The 27,478-nt window shown below is 32.9% G+C and overlaps 2 protein-coding genes across 3 annotated transcripts in view; one reads left to right on the top strand and one right to left on the bottom strand.

Annotated features, from left to right (window-relative positions):
- Window positions 1-7,750, bottom strand: part of LOC143045824 (CDGSH iron-sulfur domain-containing protein 2 homolog B-like) — an 18,699-nt gene extending 10,949 nt beyond the window's left edge. The window contains exon 1 of one of the 2 annotated variants that reach the window (XM_076218608.1): window positions 7,675-7,750. In XM_076218608.1, the coding sequence (XP_076074723.1) occupies window positions 7,675-7,699 (25 nt within the window). In that variant the 5' untranslated portion in view covers window positions 7,700-7,750. Of the gene's footprint in view, window positions 1-5,417; window positions 5,573-7,674 lie in introns of those variants that run through there. The other variant, XM_076218607.1, reaches the window with a different exon arrangement.
- On the top strand, window positions 5,545-27,478 carry LOC143045823 (ubiquitin-conjugating enzyme E2 D2B-like). The gene is made up of 6 exons (XM_076218606.1): window positions 5,545-5,701; window positions 12,252-12,321; window positions 13,146-13,177; window positions 16,588-16,665; window positions 23,440-23,542; window positions 25,338-27,478. Exons 1-6 carry the CDS (start codon window positions 5,678-5,680, stop codon window positions 25,478-25,480), a joined length of 450 nt encoding a protein of 149 aa, XP_076074721.1. The 5' UTR covers window positions 5,545-5,677; the 3' UTR covers window positions 25,481-27,478.

Here is a 27,478-nt window from a genome sequence, read left to right as displayed (position 1 = left end):
TTAATTTTCACTCTTTTAACTTTTGAAAATCAAATCTATGGAATATACTGATTACATACATATGCACATGTACAACACAAACAGTTAGGTTAATGTATTGGAAATCCAGGAATAGGAGATGATAAAACATTTTGTGGCTCATTTTTAATTTTATTTTCTAACTGTGGAGTGCTACCTTACAATAATTGCCGGACCAATGTATGGTAGGGACATGCAAATACGGACTGTCATACAGAAAACAGTCTATATTACATACATTACATAATCTTGATGTTCATATAAACCCAATACAAAGGCTATTTTAATACTCAGCTATCCAAAAATGAATTTTATTGTACACTAGCTCTCATATTTAAAAAATCCACAGGGGCCAAAATGTGAAACTACACACCTAACTGTGGAGTGCTACCTTAAAAGTCCATTTTTAATTACCGTAAGTGTCATATGAGCCTAATTTTTTTAATATCATTTGTCATATTTCATTTATTAGCTACAGATGGCGTCAAAATGAGTAGAAATGTTTAACGTTAACATCCTTATAACAAATATATCACCATGATAACCGTCAGTGGTGTAGCTAGGCGGAAGCTTGGAAGCCAAGGCTTCAACATCGTTTTGCCAAAAAAAAAAAAAAAAAAAAAAAAAAAAAGAGAGAGAGAAAGAGAGATAGAGAGATATAGAGAAATGTGCGATGAGCGGTTAAAAAAAGGTTGTTGATGTCCTCCGACGGTACGTGTCGATATCACTTCTCAGACAACCGGCGTTCGTTACTATCCCCAGCGCTTTATTTCCCCTCTTTTTATAGCAGACGAATATTGTGTCTGCAGGGGTGTTCAGCTTTGAAATGCAACGTAGAATTGACAATTTCTTTACTACTAAGAACTTTAAAAATGCCATAACATCTGACAGTACTGACACAGTGACAAAAGATGATTCTTCAGTCCAAAGTCTAGAAATACAAACAAGCAGTAACAATGACTTTGCGTGTAGTGTAACTTCGTCCCCAAATATATATGGTCCTTCATACACTGATATTGGTACCCTTACCAAAGAAGACCTGAGAAAGGATGATGATGTAATATTGAAGCTACTCACAACTAAGTGGGAAGATCCAAAATTCCAGTTTCCAACCAGGTAAAATATTATATTAGCATTGTCTCTCTGCTGCGACAAATTGAAAAAAAATCCCCAAACCAAAAATTCAAATCCTGTGTTTTTGTATTTAGATCAAATAACTGAACTGCCTAGAAATGCTCTTTTAATTATTATAAGATTCCAATCTGTCACCATTTTAGTCTGTCCTTCAGACTTGGTGTCAGTCCTTTTTGTCTCGCTTGACAGAGTCAAAAAGCGAGACATAGGTATGCTGTTTCCGGCGTGGGCGACGGTGGCGTCAACAATGTATTAGTTTGTGATTAGGTCTAGTTTATGGTGAACTACTAGTGGTAAGTCAAAGATATTTGGTATGCAGTTTAAGAAGTTATTTTTTATTTCAACATTTGCATTATCGAAATTACAAAAAAAGCAAGACATATCTGATTCTCTGTGAAAACAGTTTATGTTCGAAACATGTTTTGTCTCCTGCAGGTATATATGTAATATTAAAATTGATATAATATTGAGTATAGTGACCGTGGCATGACGATTAACACCATCCACACCGTACGTCTGACTGTCCATCTGACAGTTGAAAACTTTTTAACATTTTGCATTTATGTAAAATGTTCAGCTTGGGTAGTACAAAATGTACCCCCGGGTTTACTACTAGTCGAATAGTCACGTTAGCAGCGATTTTCCGCGTTGAACAGTTCCGTGGTTCATAATATTGAGATGGGACATTTTTCATTTTTCAGAACATTACGTAGGAGGAACGGCCGTGCATGCCAGTTGTCATGGTTGATAGATAATCCTTGGCTGAAATATTCTGTATCCCTTGACGCATTATACTGCGCTCCCTGTGTTTTCTTTGGCTCACAAAGATCCGACACTAAAGAGAAAAAATTCGTTTTCAGTCCCCGTGTACAGATTGGATCAATGTCGGTCGATCTATCAGCCGTCACTTGCAACAGGGCTCTAAGCACCACGAATACGTTATGTCATCAGAGGAATTTATTTGTATAAGAAGTGGAAAATCACAAGATATTTTGCAGTCACTTTCTACAAGCTATAACCAAGTAGTTACAAAAAATCGAAATATCTTGAAAAGTATCATTGAAGTAATCCTGTTATGCGGCAAACAGAATTTAGCGCTCAGGGGCCATGCGGAAAAGGACAGCAATTTCATTGCCATTCTTCACGACAAGGCAAAGGGTAACGAAATTTTGGCTAACCATTTAGCATTTTGCGATCCAAGAACCAAATATACGTCTCCCGACATACAGAACGAAATTATTATGCTGTGTGCGGATCAAATACAATCCGACATTGTTGCCCGATGCAATAGTTCTCGCTACTTTGCATTTCTAGCGGACGAAGCAACCGATTGCTGCACCAAAACAATAATTTCACTTTGTGTTAGATTTTATGATAGAATGGACAAACTCATTCATGAAGATTTCTTAGGTTTTGTGGAAGGTAATTAAGAAAACTACAGGAGAAGCGTTATCTGATATTTTTCTCACTCAACTAGAGAAATATGGCATTATTATAGCAAACATGAGAGCACAAGGATACAATGGTGCTGCAAATATGTCAGGGATTCATCCAGGCTAGAGTATGTGAAAGAGTGCCGCTTGCTTCATATGTGCACTGTAAACCACACAATCTTAATTTGGCCATAGTACATGCTTGCAAGGAACCACTAGTTCGAAATCTTATGGACACCGTGCAGGCGATCGCGTTCGCTTTTGATTATTCAGCGAAGCGTTTGACATCATTCAAAGAAAATTTGGGTACTGCCCCAAATGTGGTTAAGGAGGAAATGGGTAGACGACAGAAGTTGAAGACCTTATGCGAGACAAGGTGGGCTAGTAGGTCAGATTCTTTGTTCACTTTTCTTCATGCATACTCTGTGGTATGTGACTCTCTTGAGGATCTCGAGCAAGATGGGGATGCTAAAGCCAGAAGTTACCGTTGTTCAATAACTAAATTTGATTTCATTGTTGGTCTTGTTGTCGCTCAGGCTATTTTACAACCTTTGGCTCCTCTGTCTGCAATCTTGCAAACTAAGGACTTTGACTTAATTCAGGCTGTCGAGGAAAGCAAAGTCGTAGTCGAAATGCTGCAAAGAAAACGCGAGACCGACGACGATTGGGACCAATTGTACAACAGTGCTGTAACTCTTGCTGATAGTGTTGATGTAGTACCGTCGATGCCACGAGGGGCAACAAGACAACAGCATAGGGTAAATGTTCCAGCAGCCGGACCGAAGGATTATTGGAAGCGAGCGTTATTTATCCCGTTCATTGACCATCTTCTTCAAGAACTAAGAGATAGGTTAATAAAAAATGAAGACCGGTTTGTAGTACAGTATTTGATTCCGTCAAAATTGGAGAATTGCTCTTTACAAGTTGTTGACCGCCTTTTTAATACATTTACTGAAGACCTTCCATCAGACCGTGATACCTTCAACATCGAGGTGGAAAGGTGGAAAGCAAGATGGTCTATAGCAGAGGGACAAATCCCTGGTACACTTGCGGAAATTTTGAATCTGTGCAATGTTGACCTGTATCCAAACATTTACACTTGTTTGCTCATACTTTTGACAATACCAGTGACCACTGCCACCGCTGAACGCAGTTTTAGTGTAATGCGTCGTGTAAAAACATATCTGCGTTCTACAATGACGACAGATCGACTTTCGGGGCCATGTATACTACATGCGTACAAGGAGACGCCCATTGATATTGACAAAGTTATTGACTGCTTTGCAACCAAAAAGGACAGGAGGCTGGCTTTTTTGTTTAAAGCCACTGGTGAGAGAGAATGACTCATGACTCTATGTATTTTGAAATAAAACAAGACATGTGCACATTATTTATTTAATTCACTGAAAAACATGACAGGAAAGTTAGAATTATGCAAAATGACGTGTCATAACTTGCTCAGCTTTTACACACTGTTTGCTTAATACTTGTTTTAATCTTTTTCCATTTAGTTGATTTCGTAAGTTGTTTTCTGCTGCCCATCAGTAGGTTTAAAATTAAGATGTGGTAATGAATGCCAATGAGACAACTCTTAACAAGAGATAAAATGACACAAAAATTAAGAACTATACTTCACCGTACCACTACTGCCTTCGACTATGAGTAAAACCAATTCAGCTAAGTCAGGTACAAAAGGCCCCGAAATACCAAATGTAAAACAATTCAAACGAGAAAAAATTGCCGGGATTTGTACAAAATTATGAAAGAAAAACTTTTCAAATATGATATACAGAAACAACCGACATTCAGTACATTGAATGCTATGATCCTGCATGATTTTGGATCACATACAGAATGACGTGGCTTAACTTATCTAAAGACGCCAAAGCTGTCCTAACCACTATAACTGTCTGGATATATTAGTAAGTAAGTAAGTAAGTAAATTTTATATATAGTCGGGCATGATATGTACAATTCAACAAGGTAAATATGAGCTCTGTAAAGCTCTTAACCGACTTGAATTTAAAACAAATTTATTACAAATTATCACCACATTAGACAAACTACACATACAAATAAAACACATGCATAATATAATCATGATAATAGCTAAGCAAACATGCATAAAAAAGCAAGCACATTGTTTGATTTAATCTCCAAACAATTGATGTCATGATGTTGTTATTTTTATCATACTAGTATGCACTCAGTAGATATAACTTTTGTACCTCTCTGGAATCTCCTTTTTTTCTTACAGTTTCTTTTTTTTTCACAAAATTTAAACAAAAATGCTTTTGACATGTTTGACTATACCTTAATATTCATAATATTTTCAGTTCAAATTTATGGTTCAAAAACGCTAAAATCCAGGAGCTTCAGGTGGGCTTTGCCCCCCTGGTCCCCCTACCAGGGCTGTGCCCTTGACCCACTGGGGGCCTTAAGCGGCCCCTGGACCCCCTGCCGATTGGGCTTCAACTTCGACTTCAGTCTAGCTACGCCACTGACCGTCATTCAGCATGTGGGGTACCCCAAATTTACTACCATCACATGAAAATTAAGAATAACTACAAGTATTTTAGAATGTAGAAATTTGCATTTGATTTAATACAATTCTTAATATAAAGATTCACAGTTTTCCATGATAGGGATTATCTCCAGTAAATGGGTTATACAACCCCGCGGGACCAAACACATTCAGCATGAATACGGTTCCTTACTTGGAAGAAGAAGAAGAAAGAGGATAAATATATGATTCACATATATTCTTCTTCCAAGTAAGGAACCGTATTCATGTCATTAAATAAAAAAGTTATAAGCAAAAAAATACTTTACCAGACAGCTGTATAAAGCCAAAGACTGACTTGGGAATAGGTAAACTAGCAAAATAATTTGGCAAAGTAGATGTGATAAGACGATTTACAATTTCCATGTTGCTTGGGGAAAATAGACCAGTGGACAAAAAATCCGAAAAAGTAAGAGAGGTTCCAAAAGTGTCTAGAGGGAGACAACTCCAGCCCGAAATTGAGAAAAACCGAACTCGAAAAACAGAAAAAGTCACAGTAATGTGTAAATAGTGAAAATAGACCAATTTAATGGCTCTAAGAATCATAAATAAGGTATTTATAGATGAGAAAGGAAGATATTATGTAATTGACAAAGCTGGGCGAAAGTAATTTCTTATTGTTCATGGTTTTCAGGAGATTTCTTTTGTTTTGGTTGAACAACATACGTATCAACATTGGCTATAATAAATAACAATGTAGTCTGTGATAAAACTATGACGCAGTATAAAAATTCGCCAATCTATTTTTTTCAGAAAAAAAAAACAACATTGAAAAACCAAGCATATACACTAGCTGTCGATTTTGAAACAACCGAAATTCGAAAAAAAGAATGCCTGGATTTTGAAGGCTTTACTGTGTCCTATGTTTGCATAAATTCACTTTATGCAAGGCTTTTGGATAGTTGTCTTACTGACAATCATATCACAATTCCTTGTTTTATACATAAATGTACAGGTATCACCATATGTTGCCATTGTATTTTCTTATTTCCCTTATGGACTTCAAGGTGGTTTAAATAGCTGCATTTGGAATCATTATATGATATACACGGTGCCTATTAAACATGATCCAAAGTCAGTATATTTAGATATCTACCCTGCTTGTACATTGTATATATATGATAATGAGTTATTTTTTATGTTTGCATAAATTTAATTTTGATTACCATGATTACTGCACTCATAAAATTGTTATTTATTAATAAGTGTCTGTTTGCGATGTGCTGACATACAGTGTATACTATAGGCACCAATGTACTGATGGATTGTCGTACAGTGTAGATGTACAAAAATGTAGATGTAGACATGGTAGATGTGATGCTGTAAAACTATTTAAGTTTAAATATTTTTAACAAAAGTGGATGTCACATACATGTAAAAGAACCACTCTATCATGTTTATTCTAAGAATGAACTGACTAAAACTGACTCAATCTGCTTGGCTTTGTTAATTTTGAAAGCATCGTTCAATTTTGATTTTAGTTCTACTTTCATGTACATGTACTATGATAAATCTAAATGACATCTACTCATAAAACTTGGTGTAAGGATGTAATTCAGTGGAGCATTAAATCCTACCATAAAAAGGAGGTGACTCTGACGGTCTGACCTAGATTTTATGTTACAATAGATTATATTGTATAGAAAGTACATAAATTAGGCGAAAAAACATTCTTAAATTTGTCTTAAAATCTTAAGTCATGTTTATTAGGTAAATGTCCACTGTAAACATAAATCAATTTATTAGACCACATTCATTCTGTATCATAATCCTATGCTGTGTCAGATTAACTACAAGTTATTAGACCACATTAATTCTGTATCAGAATCCTATGCTGTGTCAGATTAACTACAAGTTATTAGACCACATGAATTCTGTATCAGAATCCTATGCTGTGTCAGATTATCTGCAAGTTATTAGACCACATTAATTCTGTATCAGAATCCTATGCTGTGTCAGATAACCACAAGTTATTAGACCACATTCATTCTGTATCAGAATCCTATGCTGTGTCAGATTTACCACAATAGAAATTCAGAGTTGTATAAAGCAGAGCATTGAAGGCTGGTAACATGTCACTGCACATAATGATTGGTTAATTTTTGTTTTCCCGAGTCTCAGTTCTCAGAAAATAAATTTCATTAAAACTATGTGAAGAAAAATCTCTGTCCTCGAGTTACAGGGTGCAAAAGGAGCTGTTACTTACAAAAGGACAGCTGTAAGATACGGGAGGCAGATAGAGAGGAGGCCATTTAGTTGGGAAAATTTGGTTGATTATATAGGGAATCACTGAAGCGTGACTGGAGCAGGCTCCCTCTTAGGCTGAAAATTACTAGACCTGCCACTTGATATTGTTGAGAAAATTTGTTGTTTGTGTGAAATACTCCACTACAAATGTACATTTAAACAAGCCTGTAGGAATTATAAACCAAATGAAAATAAGCAGTTGACTAATACATGTACATTTTTCTTAAATAATAATAATACTAAACAGCTCTATGAAAATGTCAAATATATGTTTGTCACCTGTTTTTAATTTGATGAAGTTCATGATGACTGAAGTTAGATTAAACTTCTCTTTATCTTTATAGTATACTACTCATAATAAAGTTAAAGATAACACTAATCTTATCATGAAAAGTCTGGTCACATATATATACATGTAGGACTTCAAATCAAAGCTTTAAATGAGACCCTTTTTACATGCTCAAAATAAGTAAATCTAAATTTAATTGTATAATGTCATGTGTCTGTCAGGGACACTCTGAAAATGAATGTAAAGACAGAGATTTAGATTTTCTATGTTATTTTTCCCCCCAGATATTTTACCAATAATTGCAGTCAAGGTAAACATCCAGTGTTGATTCATATGGCATATCTCACTATACAACTGTTTGTTGAGAGATAAACATCTTAAGGCAAGCAGTTTTTATACGATTGGAAAAAATTTTGTGGTCGTATATTGGTATCACATCGTCATCGTCATCCGGAGACAGATCGTTTTCGGATTATTACTTTAGTATACATGGTATAAGTAAACAGAAATCAATAAAATTTTAACACAATGTTTATAACCACGAAAGGAAGCTTGGGATTGATTTTGGGGGTTATGGTCCCTAAGGTTTAGGAATTAGTGGCCCAAAGGGGCCAAAACAAGCATTTATCTAGTGTCAGGACAATAAGTTGTGTATAAGTATTTCAATTGTTCTGAAATTGTACAACAATGTTTAATACTTAAGTAGAAGGTTGAGATATATTTTAAGGGTTAGGAGGCAAACAGTCTAGGAATAAAGGGCCAAAAAGGGACCAAAAACAAACATTTTTATTGTAGTTACAAGTCAATAAATTGGAGTTATCTTTCTTTGTCCAGAATGGTTGTTGAATCACATAAAACCAATGCTTTATGAAATCTTCTTTGAAAACTGGAGTTATCTTTCTTTGTCCAGAATAGTAGTTGAATCAACTTAAATCAATACTATATACAATATACAATGTAATATTCACTTTACTACCAACTGATAAATTAAAGCAATCTTTACCATTCAGTGATTACAAGCACTTTGATTACCATTCTAGGGTTATGCCCTTTACAAGTGGAAAAATTGAAGAATTTTTTAGTTTCTGTTCTCTTAACTTAAGTTTGTCTCTAATAAATTTAATGAAATGTTAATGTGTATATAATGCTTATTAACTCTAAACTCAGTTTAGAGTTCAATTTTTGGCAGCTTCACTTTTACAGTTCTTGAGTTATATCCCTTTATAACGTTATATGCTAGCAGGGGCTTTATCTGTGTCCTTTTGGACACATTCCCCATTTATTTTTTTAGAAGTTGCTGTTGAGATCATTTTTGGAATAAGGGAAAGGGGGAAGTGAAAAAAAAATTGGGGGGGAGGGGGGGTTCAATTTTTATGGCCCCGCATCAAAGTTGTCGGTGCCATATAGTTTTACCCTTGTCTGTAAATCTGAAATTCCAAAATCTGTAATTCCGCCATTCCGTCATTCTGCAACAAACCATTATACAGAGTTTTTTTTTCTAAATGCCTTCAGATATTGGGCTGATTTTTGGTATGTCAGTTAACCATGATGAGTTACAGATCAAGTTTAAGTTTCGTTCTGCTCCGCTAATTTTACTGAAATTACGGGCTTTGGACTTTGATAAATTGTTGAAAAGTATAGTTATACAGACTTTTTTTCTAAACGCTTTCAGATATTGGGATAATGTTTAGCATGTGAGTTGACCAAGATGAGTTTCAGATCAAGTTTAAGTTTTGTTCTGCTTGGCTAATTTTTGCCGAAATTACGGGGCTATGGACTTTGATAAATTGTTTAAAATCACAGTTACACAGACTTTTTTTCTAAACGCTTTCAGATATTGGGCTGATTTTTGGTATGTGAGTTACCCATCATGAGTTACAGATCAAGTGTAAGTTTTGTTTCACTTGTCTAATTTTTACTGTAATTTTGGGCTTTGGACTTTGATAAATTTTTGAAAAATCGCATTTATACAGAATTTTTTCTAAATGCTTTCAGTTTTTGGGCTGAATCTTTGTATGTGAGCTAACTATGATGAGTTAAAGATCAAGTATAAATTTTATTTTGCAACGCTAATTTTTGCTGAAATTAAGGGTTAATAACTTTGAAAATTGTTGAAAATCACAGTTATACAGACTTTTTATACTACCGCAAAAATTGAAAATTTTTGGTTGTATATTGGTATCACGTTGGCGTCGTCGTCGTTGTTGTCATCGTCCGAATACTTTTAGTTTTTCGCACTCTAACTTTGGTAAAAGTGAATAGAAATCTATGAAATTTTAACACAAGGTTTATGACCACAAAGGAAGGTTGGGATTGATTTTGGGAGTTTTGCTCCCAACATTTTAGGAATAAGGGGCCAAAAAGGGCCCAAATAAATATTTTCTTGGTTTTCGCACTATAACTTAAGTTTAAGTAAATAGAAATCTATGAAATTTTGACACAAGGTTTATGACCACAAAAGGAAGGTTGGGATTGATTTTGGGAGTTGAGGTCCTAACAGTTTAGGAATTAGGGGCCAAAAAGGGGCCCAAATAAGCATTATTCTTGGTTTTCGCACCATAACTTTAGTATAAGTAAATAGAAATCTATGAAATTTAAACACAAGGTTTATGACCATAAAAGGAAGATTAGGTTTGATTTTGGGAATTTTGGTCCCAACAGTTTAGGAATAAGGGGCCCAAAGGGTCCTAAATTGAACTTTGTTTGATTTCATCAAAAATTGAATAATTGGGGTTCTTTGATATGCCGAATCTAACTGTGTATGTAGATTATTAATTTTTGGTCCCGTTTTCAAATTGGTCTACATTAAGGTCCAAAGGGTCCAAAATTAAACTTAGTTTGATTTTAACAAAAAATGAATCTTTGGGGTTCTTTGATATGCTGAATCTAAAAATGTACTTAGATTTTTGATTATTGGCCCAGTTTTCAATTTGGTCCAAATTGGGGTCCAAAATTAAACTTTGTTTGATTTCATCAAAAATTGAATAATTGGGATTCTTTGATATGCCAAATCTAACTGTGTATGTAGATTCTTAATTTTTGGTCCCGTTTTCGAATTGGTCTACATTAAAGTCCAAAGGGTCCAAAATTAAACTAAGTTTGATTTTAACAAAAATTGAATTCTTGGGCTTTTTTGATATGCTGAATCTAAACATGTACTTAGATTTTTGATTATGGGCCCAGTTTTCAAGTTTGTTCAAATCAGGATCCAAAATTATTATATTATTGTGCAATAGCAAGAAATTTTCAGTGGCACAGTATTCAACAATAGCAAGAAATCTTCAATTTCACAGTAATGTGCAAAAGCAAAAAATTTTCAATTGCACAGTATTGTGCAATAGCAAGAAATCTTCAATTGCACAGTATTGTGCAATAGCAAATATTTTCAATTGCACAGTATTGTGCAATAGCAAGAAATATCTAATTGCACAATATTGTGTAATAGCAAGAAATTTTCAATTGGAGTTATCTTTCTTTGTCCAGAATAGTAGTTAAATCAACTTAAATCATTGTTTTATACAATATACAATGTATATTCACTTTTACTACCAACTGATAAATTAAAACAATCTTTACCATTCAGTGATAACAAACACTTTATTTTACATTTTAATATTTTATGATGTATTTAAATGAATAGTTATTGTTGCAAACTCCATTAGAAATTTGAATTGAGATCAGTTTTGGAAAAAGGGAAAGGGGATGTGAAAAAAAAATGGGGGGGGAAGGGGGGGTAAATTTTTCTCATTTCAGATTTCATAAATAAAAAGAAAATTTCTTCAAACGTTTTTTTGAGAGGATTAATATTCAACAGCATAGTGAATTGCTCAAAGGCAAAAAAAATATTTTAAGTTCATTAGACCACATTCATTCTGTGTCAGAAACCTATACTGTGTCAACTATTTAATCACAATCCAAATTTAGAGCTGAATCCAGCTTTAATGTTGTGTCCATACTTGTCCCAACCGTTCAGGGTTCAACCTCTGCGTTCGTATAAAGCTGCACCCTGCGGAGCATCTGGTTCTATATGCCTCCAGATTTTGAGCTGATTTTGACATGTGAGACTACCATCATGTTTGTGTTCACATGTGTTATTGAAATTGCAAATTTTTCAACATTTTGAGATGGGGCCATTTGTGTCACTTTAACACATCTAGTTTTTTCTCATTTCAGATTTCAGAATTTAAAAAGAAAATTTCTTTTAATATTTTTTCTTTTAGGGGATTATTAGTCAACAGCATAGTGAATTGCTCAAAAGCAAAAAAAAAATTTAAGTTCATGAGAACCCATTCATTCTGTGTCAGAAACCTATGCTGTGTCAACTATTTAATCACAATCCAAATTCAGGGCTGTATCCAGCTTGAATGTTGTGTTCATACTTGCCCCAACCGTTCAGGGTTCAACCTCTGCAGTTGTATAAAGCTGAGCCCTGCGGAGCATCTGGTTTACTTTGAAATGAGTGTCTAATTTAATTTGTTTCTATTTGTAAGGGACGACATCAAAAGTTCAATGTAGGATAAAAAACTTAATTCACATAGTTTTTTCACTTATCCCTTATTTGTTTCAGCAATTTCAGCAATTATGGCAGGAAATTCCAGAAGAGTTTGGATTTACAGCAGGCCCTTTAGAGGATGACTGTAAGTTTTGCTGTAAACAAGTCTAAGCCAATCCATTGATATGCACTGTTGTAATATGATTTGTTTAATAAAAGGATTTAAAAAAAATACAATACAAACATGACAAAAAAAAGGAGAAAAAAATGAATTCCCAGAGGCCTATAATGTTGGAAAATTTAAGGGGCTGAGTAATTAAGACTAAAAGTTGGATACAGTTGGTTGCAGGAAGAGGTTTGTGCAGTTGCAAAACTGGTCTAATCCAACCACATTTAGTGCCTGTACCAAGTCAGACTATTGGGACATATGAATTTTGTTATTTGTTTCAACAATTTCAGCAATTATGGCAGCAAATTCCATCTAGTTTATACATCTTTTTAATCAGAGGAATTGGTAATTGGTTTGGTATGTTTTGCTCTCCAATATTGTTGGTTATTCCTGTCGTCAATTTAATGTATAAAAAACAGAATAATATAGGATGAGGTTGTAGGTTAGAAATGAGGACATAAAATTGAGAATGGAAATAGGGAATATGTCAAAGAGACAACAACCTGACCAGAGAGCAGACAACAGCAGAAGTTCACCAATGGGTCTTCAATGCAGAGAAAAATCCAGGACCTGGAGGTGGTCCTCAGCTGGCCTTGAAATAAAATTGTGTACTAGTTCAGTGAAAATGGATGTCACTCTAAACTCCAAAACACAAAAATGAACTAAAATTAAAAAACATGCAAGACTAACAAAGACCAGCAGATCCTGACTTGGGACAGACGAAACAAAATGCAAAAATACATTTATTTATTTATGTAGAGTCAACTTCATAATTGAAACATTTTTTTTTTACTTTTCAGTATTACACTGGCAAGCCTCATTATTAGGACCTGTGAGTATAGTTAAATAGTATATATATTTTTGTATTCAGAATAAATTGCTTCCGTGGTGTTTTTTTTACTTTTTTGCCTTTTCATTAATAATAGAACTTACATCACCATAGGTAAAAAGAAAAAAAAAACAACTTTAATTGTTGCCTGTAACACATACCATTCAGTTTATTCACAAATGATACCTATATTGACATTAATATTTCGATTCTTTATATATGCAAGTTCATGATGTAGGTGAATAATTTATAATTCCCTGCAAACAATAATCAAACATAACAGCAAATCATAAAGGAACAATATTTAAATGGTAAAATTTCTTGTTAGTAGAGATAAAAAAAAAATTCAAAAGGGATATTTAAAACTCATTAGCTGAGTTGAAAATAAACAGTGACAAAGCCATTGCAAAAATGGATCAAAAGACTAACAAAAGTAAAAAAAAACCACAACATAGAGAGCTAAAGACTGAGCAACATGAATCCCATCTAAAACCAGGGGTGATCTCAGATGTTATGGAAGGATAGCATAGCCTGCTCTACAATGGGGCAAGTATACATGATTTTGGCAGCAGCCAAACTGCCTTCATATTTTATTCTCAGCTAAACATTGGGTATTTAGGAGTAAGAACAAAGACTAAAAGACATTGAGTAAGAAAACTGACATTGTAGGGTGACATGGGTTACTATGTATTGATATTTTGTTAGCTTGTAACATGTTAAATATCCAACCAAGTATTTTGCTTTAGTTCAGGTTTTATGAATGCCTGACATTACCATGATACTGTCATAAATATATGTATAAAATATTTGTGCATTGTATAAAATAACATATTTGTCCTAATCCTATATTTTGCTATTGTTTACACTTGGCTCTATTTTAAAGTCAGAAGAAACCTCAAATTAAAAATGATAATGCATATTTTTTTTATAACTCAATGGATAGTTTTCATTATAAAACTTATGTACATATACTTTTTTCTGAAGAACATTAATTAATTTGTTCATATTTAAAAAAGTTTACTTTATTTTAATTACTTCCTTCCTCGACATATTTTCCGTATGCAAATTGACCTCAATGTAACCCATCTTGTAAAAATCCGTGATCGCAATATGGATGTGCTTAAAATAAACTATTATCTGATTGTACATGTTAAACACGAGCTCAATATCCATGCTTTTTTGTTGATAGTTGACAAACAGGTGACAATCGTTAAACTTCGGCTTCAAAACACGAACTTTAATTATCTGCCATATATACATATACAACATTGAACAACACTGACCGATTGGAAAAAAATTGACGATTATAAGAAATTTATGCGAAAAAAATGAAAAAAGGGTGCACAGAAGACTAAGTTCGTGATGTTTGTATGCATTGGTTCAAGAATTGGAATAACATTATTTTTCACTGATCACTCGTTTAATATGACTTTAAGCAGACACACCATATAGGTAGATTTTTTTATGCTCTATTTTAGGCAGACTCACCCTATAGTAGTGTTAGATTTTAATTGACTTAATGCTCTATTTTAGGCAGATTCACCATATAGTAGTGGTAGCTTGTTTTATGCTCTATTTTAGGCAGACTCACCATATGGTAGTGGTTGATTTTTTTATGCTCTATTTTAGGAAACTCGCCATATAGTTGTGGAAGATTTGTTTATGCTCTATTTTAGGCAGACTCACCATATAGTAGTGATAGATTTTTTTATGCTCTATTCTGTTTTAGGCAGATTCACCCTATAGTAATGGTAGATTTTAATTGACTTGATGCTTTATTCTAGGCAGATTCACCCTATAGTAGTGGTAGATTTTAATTGACTTGATGCTCTATTTTAGACAGATTCACCCTATAGTAGTGGTAGATTTTAATTGAAATTGATGCTCTATTTTTGGCAGATTCATCATATAGTAATGGTAGATTTTAATTGACTTGATGCTTTATTTTATGCAGACTCACCCTATAGTAGTGGTAGATTTTAATTGACTTGATGCTTTATTTTATGCAGACTCACCATATAGAAGTGGTAGATTTTAATTGACTTGATGCTTTATTTTAGGCAGACTCACCCTATAGTAGTGGTAGATTTTAATTGACTTGATGCTTTATTTTATGCAGACTCACCATTTAGTAGTGGTAAATTTTAATTGACTTGATGCTCTATTTTAGGCAGATTCACCATATAGTAGTGGTAGATTTTAATTGACCTGATGCTCTATTTTAGGCAGATTCACCATATAGTAGTGGTAGATTTTTTTATGCTGTATTTTAGGCAAACTCGACATATAGTACCTATATATAGTGGTTAATTTTTATACTATATTTTAGACAGACTCACCCTATAGTAGTGGTAGATTTTAATTGACTTGATGCTCTATTTTAGGCAGATTCACCATATAGTAGTGGTAGATTTTTTAAACTCTATTTTAGGCAGACTCATTATATAGTAGCTATATATAGTGGTTGATTTTTATGCTCTATTTTAGGCAGACTCACCCTATAGTAGTGTTAGATTTTAATTGACTTCATGCTCTATTTTAGGCAGATTCACCATATAGTAGTGGTAGCTTGTTTTCTGCTCTATTTTAGGCAGACTCACCATATGGTAGTGGTTGATTTTTTAATGCTCTATTTTAGAAAACTCGCCATATAGTTGTGGAAGATTTGTTTATGCTCTATTTTAGGCAGACTCACCATATAGTAGTGATAGATTTTTTTATGCTCTATTCTGTTTTAGGCAGATTCACCCTATAGTAATGGTAGATTTTAATTGACTTGATGCTTTATTTTAGGCAGATTCACCCTATAGTAGTGGTAGATTTTAATTGACTTGATGCTCTATTTTAGACAGATTCACCCTATAGTAGTGGTAGATTTTAATTGAAATTGACTTAAGGGGCTCGCGGGTCTAAATCAATAAAGGTAAAATTGAAATAAAAAAAGAACTAAATAACAGAAATCGCTAAAATTTTACTATTATTTAGTTAATGTAAAGCTTATTTGAAAATAAAAATAAAAAATATAGGTCATTGATGAGTTAAAGAAGATATCTCAATTTTAATGCCAAAAAAAGGCATTTTTTTCACCAAAGGGAGATAATTTGGAGCTTTTTCAATGATAACAACATTTTAAAAGTCATCTGGGCCAAACTGAACCAATTTGTTTTTATTGATTTTTGTACCATATCATAAAGTAATAACTAATAGTGTAAAAAAAATAAAATTTGTAATGAACAAAAAAAAATGTTTAATTTTTTTGCCGAAATTTTTGTACCTGCAAGCCTCCTTAATGCTCTATTTTAGGTAGATTCACCCTATAGTAGAGGTAGATTTTAATTGACTTGATGCTTTATTTTAGGCAGACTCACCCTATAGTAGTGGTATATTTTAATTGACTTGATGCTCTATTTTAGGCAGACTCACCCTACAGTAGTGGTAGATTTTTCTTGAGATTAGATTTTACCACAGACTTCCCCTTTAAGCCACCAAAGGTAAGATTATAAACCGTGCAGTGTTATTGTGACAAAATTATGTAAATAGTATATACAAATTTTGACAAGAAGATGTTATTGAAGAATTGATTTTGTTATTCAAATAGAAGGGTTACTCTTAATTTCCCTATTACTTTCTACATAAAGATTTAGATAAGGAAAAAAAATACATAAAAATGTCAATATTTGGTTAAATTCTTCTTTAGTTTTTTTGAAAATCTTCTATCCCCTTTTGTATCATGTATCTAGTACAATGTTGAGAGATTGTGTGTGCCCTATTTGTATCCTGTATCTAGTATAATGTTGAGAGATTGTGTGTGCCCTATTTGTATCCTGTATCTAGTATAATGTTGAGAGAGATTGTGTGTGCCCTATTTGTATCATGTATCTAGTATAATGTTGAGAGAGATTGTGTGTGCCCTATTTGTATCATGTATCTAGTATAATGTTGAGAGATTGTGTGTGCCCTATTTGTATCATGTATCTAGTATAATGTTGAGAGAGATTGTGTGTGCCCTATTTGTATCATGTATCTAGTATAATGTTGAGAGAGATTGTGTGTGCCCTATTTGTATCATGTATCTAGTATAATGTTGAGAGATTGTGTGTGCCCTATTTGTATCATGTATCTAGTATAATGTTGAGAGATTGTGTGTGCCCTATTTGTATCCTGTATCTAGTATAATGTTGAGAGATTGTGTGTGCCCTATTTGTATCATGTATCTAGTATAATGTTGAGAGAGATTGTGTGTGCCCTATTTGTATCCTGTATCTAGTATAATGTTGAGAGATTGTGTGTGCCCTATTTGTATCCTGTATCTAGTATAATGTTGAGAGATTGTGTGTGCCCTATTTGTATCATGTATCTAGTATAATGTTGAGAGAGATTGTGTGTGCCCTATTTGTATCATGTATCTAGTATAATGTTGAGAGAGATTGTGTGTGCCCTATTTGTATCCTGTATCTAGTATAATGTTGAGAGATTGTGTGTGCCCTATTTGTATCATGTATCTAGTATAATGTTGAGAGATTGTGTGTGCCCTATTTGTATCATGTATCTAGTACAATGTTGAGAGATTGTGTGTGCCCTATTTGTATCCTGTATCTAGTATAATGTTGAGAGATTGTGTGTGCCCTATTTGTATCCTGTATCTAGTATAATGTTGAGAGATTGTGTGTGCCCTATTTGTATCATGTATCTAGTACAATGTTGAGAGATTGTGTGTGCCCTATTTGTATCATGTATCTAGTATAATGTTGAGAGAGATTGTGTGTGCCCTATTTGTATCATGTATCTAGTATAATGTTGAGAGATTGTGTGTGCCCTATTTGTATCATGTATCTAGTATAATGTTGAGAGAGATTGTGTGTGCCCTATTTGTATCATGTATCTAGTATAATGTTGAGAGAGATTGTGTGTGCCCTATTTGTATCATGTATCTAGTATAATGTTGAGAGATTGTGTGTGCCCTATTTGTATCATGTATCTAGTATAATGTTGAGAGAGATTGTGTGTGCCCTATTTGTATCATGTATCTAGTATAATGTTGAGAGATTGTGTGTGCCCTATTTGTATCATGTATCTAGTATAATGTTGAGAGAGATTGTGTGTGCCCTATTTGTATCATGTATCTAGTATAATGTTGAGAGATTGTGTGTGCCCTATTTGTATCATGTATCTAGTATAATGTTGAGAGATTGTGTGTGCCCTATTTGTATCATGTATCTAGTATAATGTTGAGAGATTGTGTGTGCCCTATTTGTATCATGTATCTAGTATAATGTTGAGAGATATTGTGTGTGCCCTATTTGTATCATGTATCTAGTATAATGTTGAGAGATTGTGTGTGCCCTATTTGTATCATGTATCTAGTATAATGTTGAGAGAGATTGTGTGTGCCCTATTTGTATCCTGTATCTAGTATAATGTTGAGAGATTGTGTGTGTCCTATTTGTATCATGTATCTAGTATAATGTTGAGAGAGATTGTGTGTGTCCTATTTGTATCATGTATCTAGTATAATGTTGAGAGAGATTGTGTGTGCCCTATTTGTATCATGTATCTAGTATAATGTTGAGAGAGATTGTGTGTGCCCTATTTGTATCATGTATCTAGTATAATGTTGAGAGATTGTGTGTGCCCTATTTGTATCATGTATCTAGTATAATGTTGAGAGATTGTGTGTGCCCTATTTGTATCATGTATCTAGTATAATGTTGAGAGAGATTGTGTGTGCCCTATTTGTATCATGTATCTAGTATAATGTTGAGAGATTGTGTGTGCCCTATTTGTATCATGTATCTAGTATAATGTTGAGAGATTGTGTGTGCCCTATTTGTATCATGTATCTAGTATAATGTTGAGAGATTGTGTGTGCCCTATTTGTATCATGTATCTAGTATAATGTTGAGAGATTGTGTGTGCCCTATTTGTATCATGTATCTAGTATAATGTTGAGAGATTGTGTGTGCCCTATTTGTATCATGTATCTAGTATAATGTTGAGAGATTGTGTGTGCCCTATTTGTATCATGTATCTAGTATAATGTTGAGAGAGATTGTGTGTGCCCTATTTGTATCATGTATCTAGTATAATGTTGAGAGATTGTGTGTGCCCTATTTGTATCATGTATCTAGTATAATGTTGAGAGATTGTGTGTGCCCTATTTGTATCATGTATCTAGTATAATGTTGAGAGAGATTGTGTGTGCCCTATTTGTATCATGTATCTAGTATAATGTTGAGAGATTGTGTGTGCCCTATTTGTATCATGTATCTAGTATAATGTTGAGAGATTGTGTGTGCCCTATTTGTATCATGTATCTAGTATAATGTTGAGAGAGATTGTGTGTGCCCTATTTGTATCATGTATCTAGTATAATGTTGAGAGATTGTGTGTGCCCTATTTGTATCATGTATCTAGTATAATGTTGAGAGAGATTGTGTGTGCCCTATTTGTATCCTGTATCTAGTATAATGTTGAGAGATTGTGTGTGTCCTATTTGTATCATGTATCTAGTATAATGTTGAGAGAGATTGTGTGTGTCCTATTTGTATCATGTATCTAGTATAATGTTGAGAGAGATTGTGTGTGCCCTATTTGTATCATGTATCTAGTATAATGTTGAGAGAGATTGTGTGTGCCCTATTTGTATCATGTATCTAGTATAATGTTGAGAGATTGTGTGTGCCCTATTTGTATCATGTATCTAGTATAATGTTGAGAGATTGTGTGTGCCCTATTTGTATCATGTATCTAGTATAATGTTGAGAGAGATTGTGTGTGCCCTATTTGTATCATGTATCTAGTATAATGTTGAGAGATTGTGTGTGCCCTATTTGTATCATGTATCTAGTATAATGTTGAGAGAGATTGTGTGTGCCCTATTTGTATCATGTATCTAGTATAATGTTGAGAGAGATTGTGTGTGCCCTATTTGTATCATGTATCTAGTATAATGTTGAGAGAGATTGTGTGTGCCCTATTTGTATCCTGTATCTAGTATAATGTTGAGAGATTGTGTGTGTCCTATTTGTATCATGTATCTAGTATAATGTTGAGAGAGATTGTGTGTGCCCTATTTGTATCATGTATCTAGTATAATGTTGAGAGAGATTGTGTGTGTCCTATTTGTATCATGTATCTAGTATAATGTTGAGAGATTGTGTGTGCCCTATTTGTATCATGTATCTAGTATAATGTTGAGAGATTGTGTGTGCCCTATTTGTATCATGTATCTAGTATAATGTTGAGAGAGATTGTGTGTGCCCTATTTGTATCATGTATCTAGTATAATGTTGAGAGATTGTGTGTGCCCTATTTGTATCATGTATCTAGTATAATGTTGAGAGATTGTGTGTGCCCTATTTGTATCATGTATCTAGTATAATGTTGAGAGATTGTGTGTGCCCTATTTGTATCATGTATCTAGTATAATGTTGAGAGATTGTGTGTGCCCTATTTGTATCATGTATCTAGTATAATGTTGAGAGATTGTGTGTGCCCTATTTGTATCATGTATCTAGTATAATGTTGAGAGATTGTGTGTGCCCTATTTGTATCATGTATCTAGTATAATGTTGAGAGATTGTGTGTGCCCTATTTGTATCATGTATCTAGTATAATGTTGAGAGAGATTGTGTGTGCCCTATTTGTATCATGTATCTAGTATAATGTTGAGAGATTGTGTGTGCCCTATTTGTATCATGTATCTAGTATAATGTTGAGAGATTGTGTGTGCCCTATTTGTATCATGTATCTAGTATAATGTTGAGAGAGATTGTGTGTGCCCTATTTGTATCATGTATCTAGTATAATGTTGAGAGATTGTGTGTGCCCTATTTGTATCATGTATCTAGTATAATGTTGAGAGATTGTGTGTGCCCTATTTGTATCATGTATCTAGTACAATGTTGAGAGATTGTGTGTGCCCTATTTGTATCATGTATCTAGTATAATGTTGAGAGATTGTGTGTGCCCTATTTGTATCATGTATCTTAGTATAATGTTGAGAGATTGTGTGTGCCCTATTTGTATCATGTATCTAGTATAATGTTGAGAGATTGTGTGTGCCCTATTTGTATCATGTATCTAGTATAATGTTGAGAGAGATTGTGTGTGCCCTATTTGTATCATGTATCTAGTATAATGTTGAGAGAGATTGTGTGTGCCCTATTTGTATCATGTATCTAGTATAATGTTGAGAGAGATTGTGTGTGCCCTATTTGTATCCTGTATCTAGTATAATGTTGAGAGAGATTGTGTGTGCCCTATTTGTATCCTGTATCTAGTATAATGTTGAGAGAGATTGTGTGTGCCCTATTTGTATCCTGTATCTAGTATAATGTTGAGAGATTGTGTGTGCCCTATTTGTATCATGTATCTAGTATAATGTTGAGAGAGATTGTGTGTGCCCTATTTGTATCATGTATCTAGTATAATGTTGAGAGAGATTGTGTGTGCCCTATTTGTATCATGTATCTAGTATAATGTTGAGAGATTGTGTGTGCCCTATTTGTATCATGTATCTAGTACAATGTTGAGAGATTGTGTGTGCCCTATTTGTATCATGTATCTAGTATAATGTTGAGAGAGATTGTGTGTGCCCTATTTGTATCATGTATCTAGTATAATGTTGAGAGATTGTGTGTGCCCTATTTGTATCATGTATCTAGTATAATGTTGAGAGATTGTGTGTGCCCTATTTGTATCATGTATCTAGTATAATGTTGAGAGATTGTGTGTGCCCTATTTGTATCATGTATCTAGTATAATGTTGAGAGATTGTGTGTGCCCTATTTGTATCATGTATCTAGTACAATGTTAAGAGATTGTGTGTGCCCTATTTGTATCCTGTATCTAGTACAATGTTGAGAGATTGTGTGTGCCCTATTTGTATCCTGTATCTAGTATAATGTTGAGAGATTGTGTGTGCCCTATTTGTATCATGTATCTAGTATAATGTTGAGAGATTGTGTGTGCCCTATTTGTATCATGTATCTAGTATAATGTTGAGAGATTGTGTGTGCCCTATTTGTATCCTGTATCTAGTACAATGTTGAGAGATTGTGTGTGCCCTATTTGTATCCTGTATCTAGTACAATGTTGAGAGATTGTGTGTGCCCTATTTGTATCCTGTATCTAGTACAATGTTGAGAGATTGTGTGTGCCCTATTTGTATCCTGTATCTAGTATAATGTTGAGAGATTGTGTGTGCCCTATTTGTATCATGTATCTAGTATAATGTTGAGAGATTGTGTGTGCCCTATTTGTATCATGTATCTAGTATAATGTTGAGAGAGATTGTGTGTGCCTTATTTGTATCATGTATCTAGTATAATGTTGAGAGATTGTGTGTGCCCTATTTGTATCATGTATCTAGTATAATGTTGAGAGAGATTGTGTGTGCCCTATTTGTATCATGTATCTAGTATAATGTTGAGAGATTGTGTGTGCCCTATTTGTATCATGTATCTAGTATAATGTTGAGAGATTGTGTGTGCCCTATTTGTATCATGTATCTAGTATAATGTTGAGAGATTGTGTGTGCCCTATTTGTATCATGTATCTAGTATAATGTTGAGAGATTGTGTGTGCCCTATTTGTATCATGTATCTAGTATAATGTTGAGAGATTGTGTGTGCCCTATTTGTATCATGTATCTAGTATAATGTTGAGAGATTGTGTGTGCCCTATTTGTATCATGTATCTAGTATAATGTTGAGAGATTGTGTGTGCCCTATTTGTATCATGTATCTAGTATAATGTTGAGAGATTGTGTGTGCCCTATTTGTATCATGTATCTAGTATAATGTTGAGAGAGATTGTGTGTGCCCTATTTGCAACAGAAAGGTATTTTTTAAATGAAAAGTAAACAGTAAAAGCAAGCTCATAATTGTATGTGGCTTTCAAAGGGCAAGGTTAATTTTTGCATTATATGATTATGATGCAGACTAAAGGCAAAGTAAAGTAAATCTCTTCAACAAAGTACAATAGAGGCTCTAAAGTCAGTAAATTTTAAATGTAAAAATGATGATTTTGTGCATTTTCAGACCTAAACCTACAATCCAGCATGTTATGTAACAAAACAAAAAAAATCTTCTCCTTTGCAATCAAAAGTTTGCACTGGTGCAGAGAAATCAATGTTTGTAATGATATTATTTGATATTCCACCTAAAAAAGAAGCTAAAAATCATCTGCTAAGAACAAAATTGAATAATTTTTTTTTGAGAGACAGTTTTATACAAAATTAATGTAATTTTTATCTTTGGTAGATATTATTCCAGACTAAAATTTATCATCCTAATGTTACAGAAGATGGTAAAATATGTGCAGACTTCCTGACGGAGTGGAAACCATCATTTTCTATTGGATATAGTAAGTCTATATATAAAGATGTGTTAATACTGAGAATTTATACACCTCCAGACCCACAAAAAAAGTCATACTTTACCAGCATCACAGATTTAAAACAGTTTGTTGATCCAATCCTTACTAATGAAGACAGTTTACAAAGATAAAGAATTTACTATTTTGCCTATTTGCAAGTTAAACAATTGTATTCTGATTAAAGGATATAACATACATTAGCTGGGTAACACATCCAAATTTTAAATTCTAAAAATTCTCAAACTTCATCAAATCATTTAACCGTTTCATGAATTCAAAAAAAAAAATCCCAAGAGATTTTGATACTCCAAAAATAAACTGATTTAAAAAAAAACCTAATCCAACTCAAAGACCTATTAACTTAAGGAGGCTCGCGGGTACAAAAATTTCAGCAAAAAATTAAACATTTGTTTTTTCATTACAAATTTTATTTATTACACTATTAGTTATTTCTGTATGAGATGGTACAAAAATCAACCAAAAAAATTGATTTGGTTTGGCCCCAGATGACTTTTAAAATGTTTACATCATTGAAAAAACTCCAAATTATCTCCCTGTCCATTTTTGGCATTAAAATTGAAAAATCTTTTTTAACTCATCAGTGACCGATATTTTTTATTATTGTTTTCAAATAAGCTGTACATAAGCTAAATAATTGTAATATTTAAGCGATTTCTTTAAAAAAAAAAAAAATTTGATATGACCTCTATTTCTCCTATTAGTTCATCAGGAAAAAAGGACATTAACAAAAATGTATGCTTCTTTCAGAGGAAGATAGTGAGCTTAAATGAATGGAGACCCCATTTTTTTATTTCATTTTTCTATTAAGTATATGATAAAGTTCATTTATAAAAAAAATACAGCAAAATCCTATATTAGAAAAAAAATGGATTTATACCCGCGAGCCCCCTTAAGAAACAATGTGCAAAAACCCTCCCGGTAGTCAGATTATCTCTCTCTGGGTCAAAAGTTATGTTATTTTTGCATATGTTTATAAAGGATAACAGCTGGCAAAATAATTTCTATATATGCTTCCTTTAGGACAGCTATATGCACCAGTTGTGTGTAGCCAAGGATAATAGTTTAAAGTTTTTTGTTATATCATTGGGTTGCTGCAGCATTTAATATTCCCAACATGTTTTACAAGCCATACAGTCTTTACTTTTGTTTTTTTCAGTTTTACAAGCCATACAGTCTTTACTTTTGTTTTTTTCAGTTTTACAAGCCATACAGTCTTTACTTTTGTTTTTTCAGTTTTACAAGCCATACAGTCTTTACTTTTGTTTTTTCAGTTTTACAAGCCATACAGTCTTTACTTTTGATTTCAGTTTTACAAGCCATACAGTCTTTACTTTTGTTTTTTCAGTTTTACAAGCCATACAGTCTTTACGTTTGTTTTTTCAGTTTTACAAGCCATACAGTCTTTACTTTTGTTTTTTCAGTTTTACAAGCCATACAGTCTTTACTTTTGTTTTTTCAGTTTTACAAGCCATACAGTCTTTACTTTTGTTTTTTTCAGTTTTACAAGCCATACAGTCTTTACTTTTGTTTTTTCAGTTTTACAAGCCATACAGTCTTTACTTTTGTTTTTTCAGTTTTACAAGCCATACAGTCTTTAATTTTGTTTTTTTCAGTTTTACAAGCCATACAGTCTTTACTTTTGTTTTTTCAGTTTTACAAGCCATAGTCTTTACTTTTGTTTTTTCAGTTTTACAAGCCATAGTCTTTACTTTTGTTTTTTTCAGTTTTACAAGCCATACAGTCTTTACTTTTGTTCTTTCAGTTTTACAAGCCATACAGTCTTTACTTTTGTTCCCAAATGCAGATAATCCTGCTGCACCAGAAGTAGCGAAAGAATTTCTAGATAATAAAGAACAATTTGAGAAAACTGCAGTAGAATGGACTCAATCTTATGCTTTAGAATGAGTTTTACAGAAAATTATGTAGGAAATATTTATGCTGTTTAACAATAGAATGACTTATTATACTGCAACTGTGCTTATTGTGCAGTCAACATTCATTGAGCGTATAAATGTATGCTTTATGCAGTCACTAATTGTATAGTGCCTTGTTTGTGACAGTGATAATGTTTTTAGTGCAGTGGAAAAATATAGATTTTTAGAATTTTTATGCAATCTGCTTCTAATTCATAATTCTAATGGTTCAAAATATTTCATTTAGAACAGTTTTAAGTGTTGCATAATAATTGAACAACCCAACAATGTCTCAAAATATATAATTTTTTTTTGTGTTCATTGCTCAAAACATGATAGAAATTTTCAGCAAAGCATAACTTCTACCTATTCCTAAGTGTTGTACAAATTAGTTTCATAATTTGAGACAATATATAGTTATTTTATATCTATCACTATGTAAAAACAAAGTAAAACATGATAATGGTATTTGAAGTTAATAAATATATACCTGTTTACCATATGTTTTTATATTGGCAGCTACTGTTGGCAACCTTAGTCTTTTATATTTGGAATAATAAAAGTACAGTTTAGGTAACAGTAGGTCCTAAAGATAAATGAATTACTGTACAACACTTTTTTTTATGTTTGTATATTTAGTTTTCAGTTTTCAGTTTTTTGTATTAATGGTTTATAACTGTTTTTGTGCATAATATAACTAATAACCAAAGATGAACACATGCATATGTTAAACCAAAGCTTAAGTATTTATTGTTTCATTTTTTTACAGTAAATACTTCGTATAATCTTATTAGAAACTGACAATTTATAACTATTTAAATGCACCTTGAAAATTGACTGTTCTGTTCCATATACCATTTAGGTAATAAAGATAACAAAGAGAAACTGAAAAAGGCCAGTGGTCAAAACTTCTTAAATTTAAAAACTACTACAATAATTCATCTCAGACAATTGTCATTTGAGCAAGACTTATGTGGGATATTTCAACTTAATGATTATAATTTTACTTCAAATTATTTAATCAGGACTGGATCAAATTTGAAATGAACTGTCCAGTTACATGTAAAATTGTTATTGTGTATGAATTTGTTGTGTTGTAATATGGAAAAGGATTTAACATTCTTTGCTGTGAAAATGAAGGCAAGATTGACTGAATTAACAAAAATCATATTAACCAAAACATAAACATATGAAACAAAAGATTCTGTAACCAAATTATCCCCCCTTCACACAATGTGTAATATCCTATGATTTTGTTTTTTTCTTTTATATTCATATACTTGATTTAACATTCCACATGATATATATATATATAGTACCATAAAATGCGACAAAATTGGCAAAAATTTGTTCAATGGGAGATAACCCAAAGTTTGTTTCAAAACTGATGAGATCAAAAATGTCTTTTTTTCTCTCTCTCTGTATATAATGTACTGTTTAGTTAACTAATTGCTACACTATAAAATGTGTAATCCTGTCCTTCATTTGCCCTTTATTGGTTTAACAAACACGGTCCTGTATCATTTAAACTAATATATTCTCTACCCATTCTGATTTTGATCAAAATATAATTAAGGCTAAGAATCTCTTAATCTAAAACATAGCAAAAGTAAAGATATTAATGTAATCATACATGTTAAATGTCTAACAAAGTGAATTTGTGCATTTTCACTTTGTATATCTTTATCAATATTATCTTACATAGCTTAACCATCAATCTAATACATTTTTTTTTAGGTTTGCAAACTTTTATATGATATGTTTATGTAAATAGGAAATATATATACCTGTATGTAGTATAAAAGTGATGCAGTTTCAATAAGATCTAATAAACAGAACAATACAATCTCAGTTTGATTTGAAGGTAACAGGATTATGTTTGCTTTGCCACCTAATTTTATTAAATTTGAATATATACCATGTGTCAATATTAAATGTGATGTTGCTAGCTGAGCTGTGATATATTTTACAATAAACTCTCAGGAATTTA

This window comes from Mytilus galloprovincialis, chromosome 9 (genome assembly GCF_965363235.1).
Source record: "Mytilus galloprovincialis chromosome 9, xbMytGall1.hap1.1, whole genome shotgun sequence".
NCBI classification, from domain to species: domain Eukaryota; kingdom Metazoa; phylum Mollusca; class Bivalvia; order Mytilida; family Mytilidae; genus Mytilus; species Mytilus galloprovincialis.
Note: the sequence above shows the minus strand (reverse complement) of the source record. Positions and strands in the feature narration are given on the sequence as shown.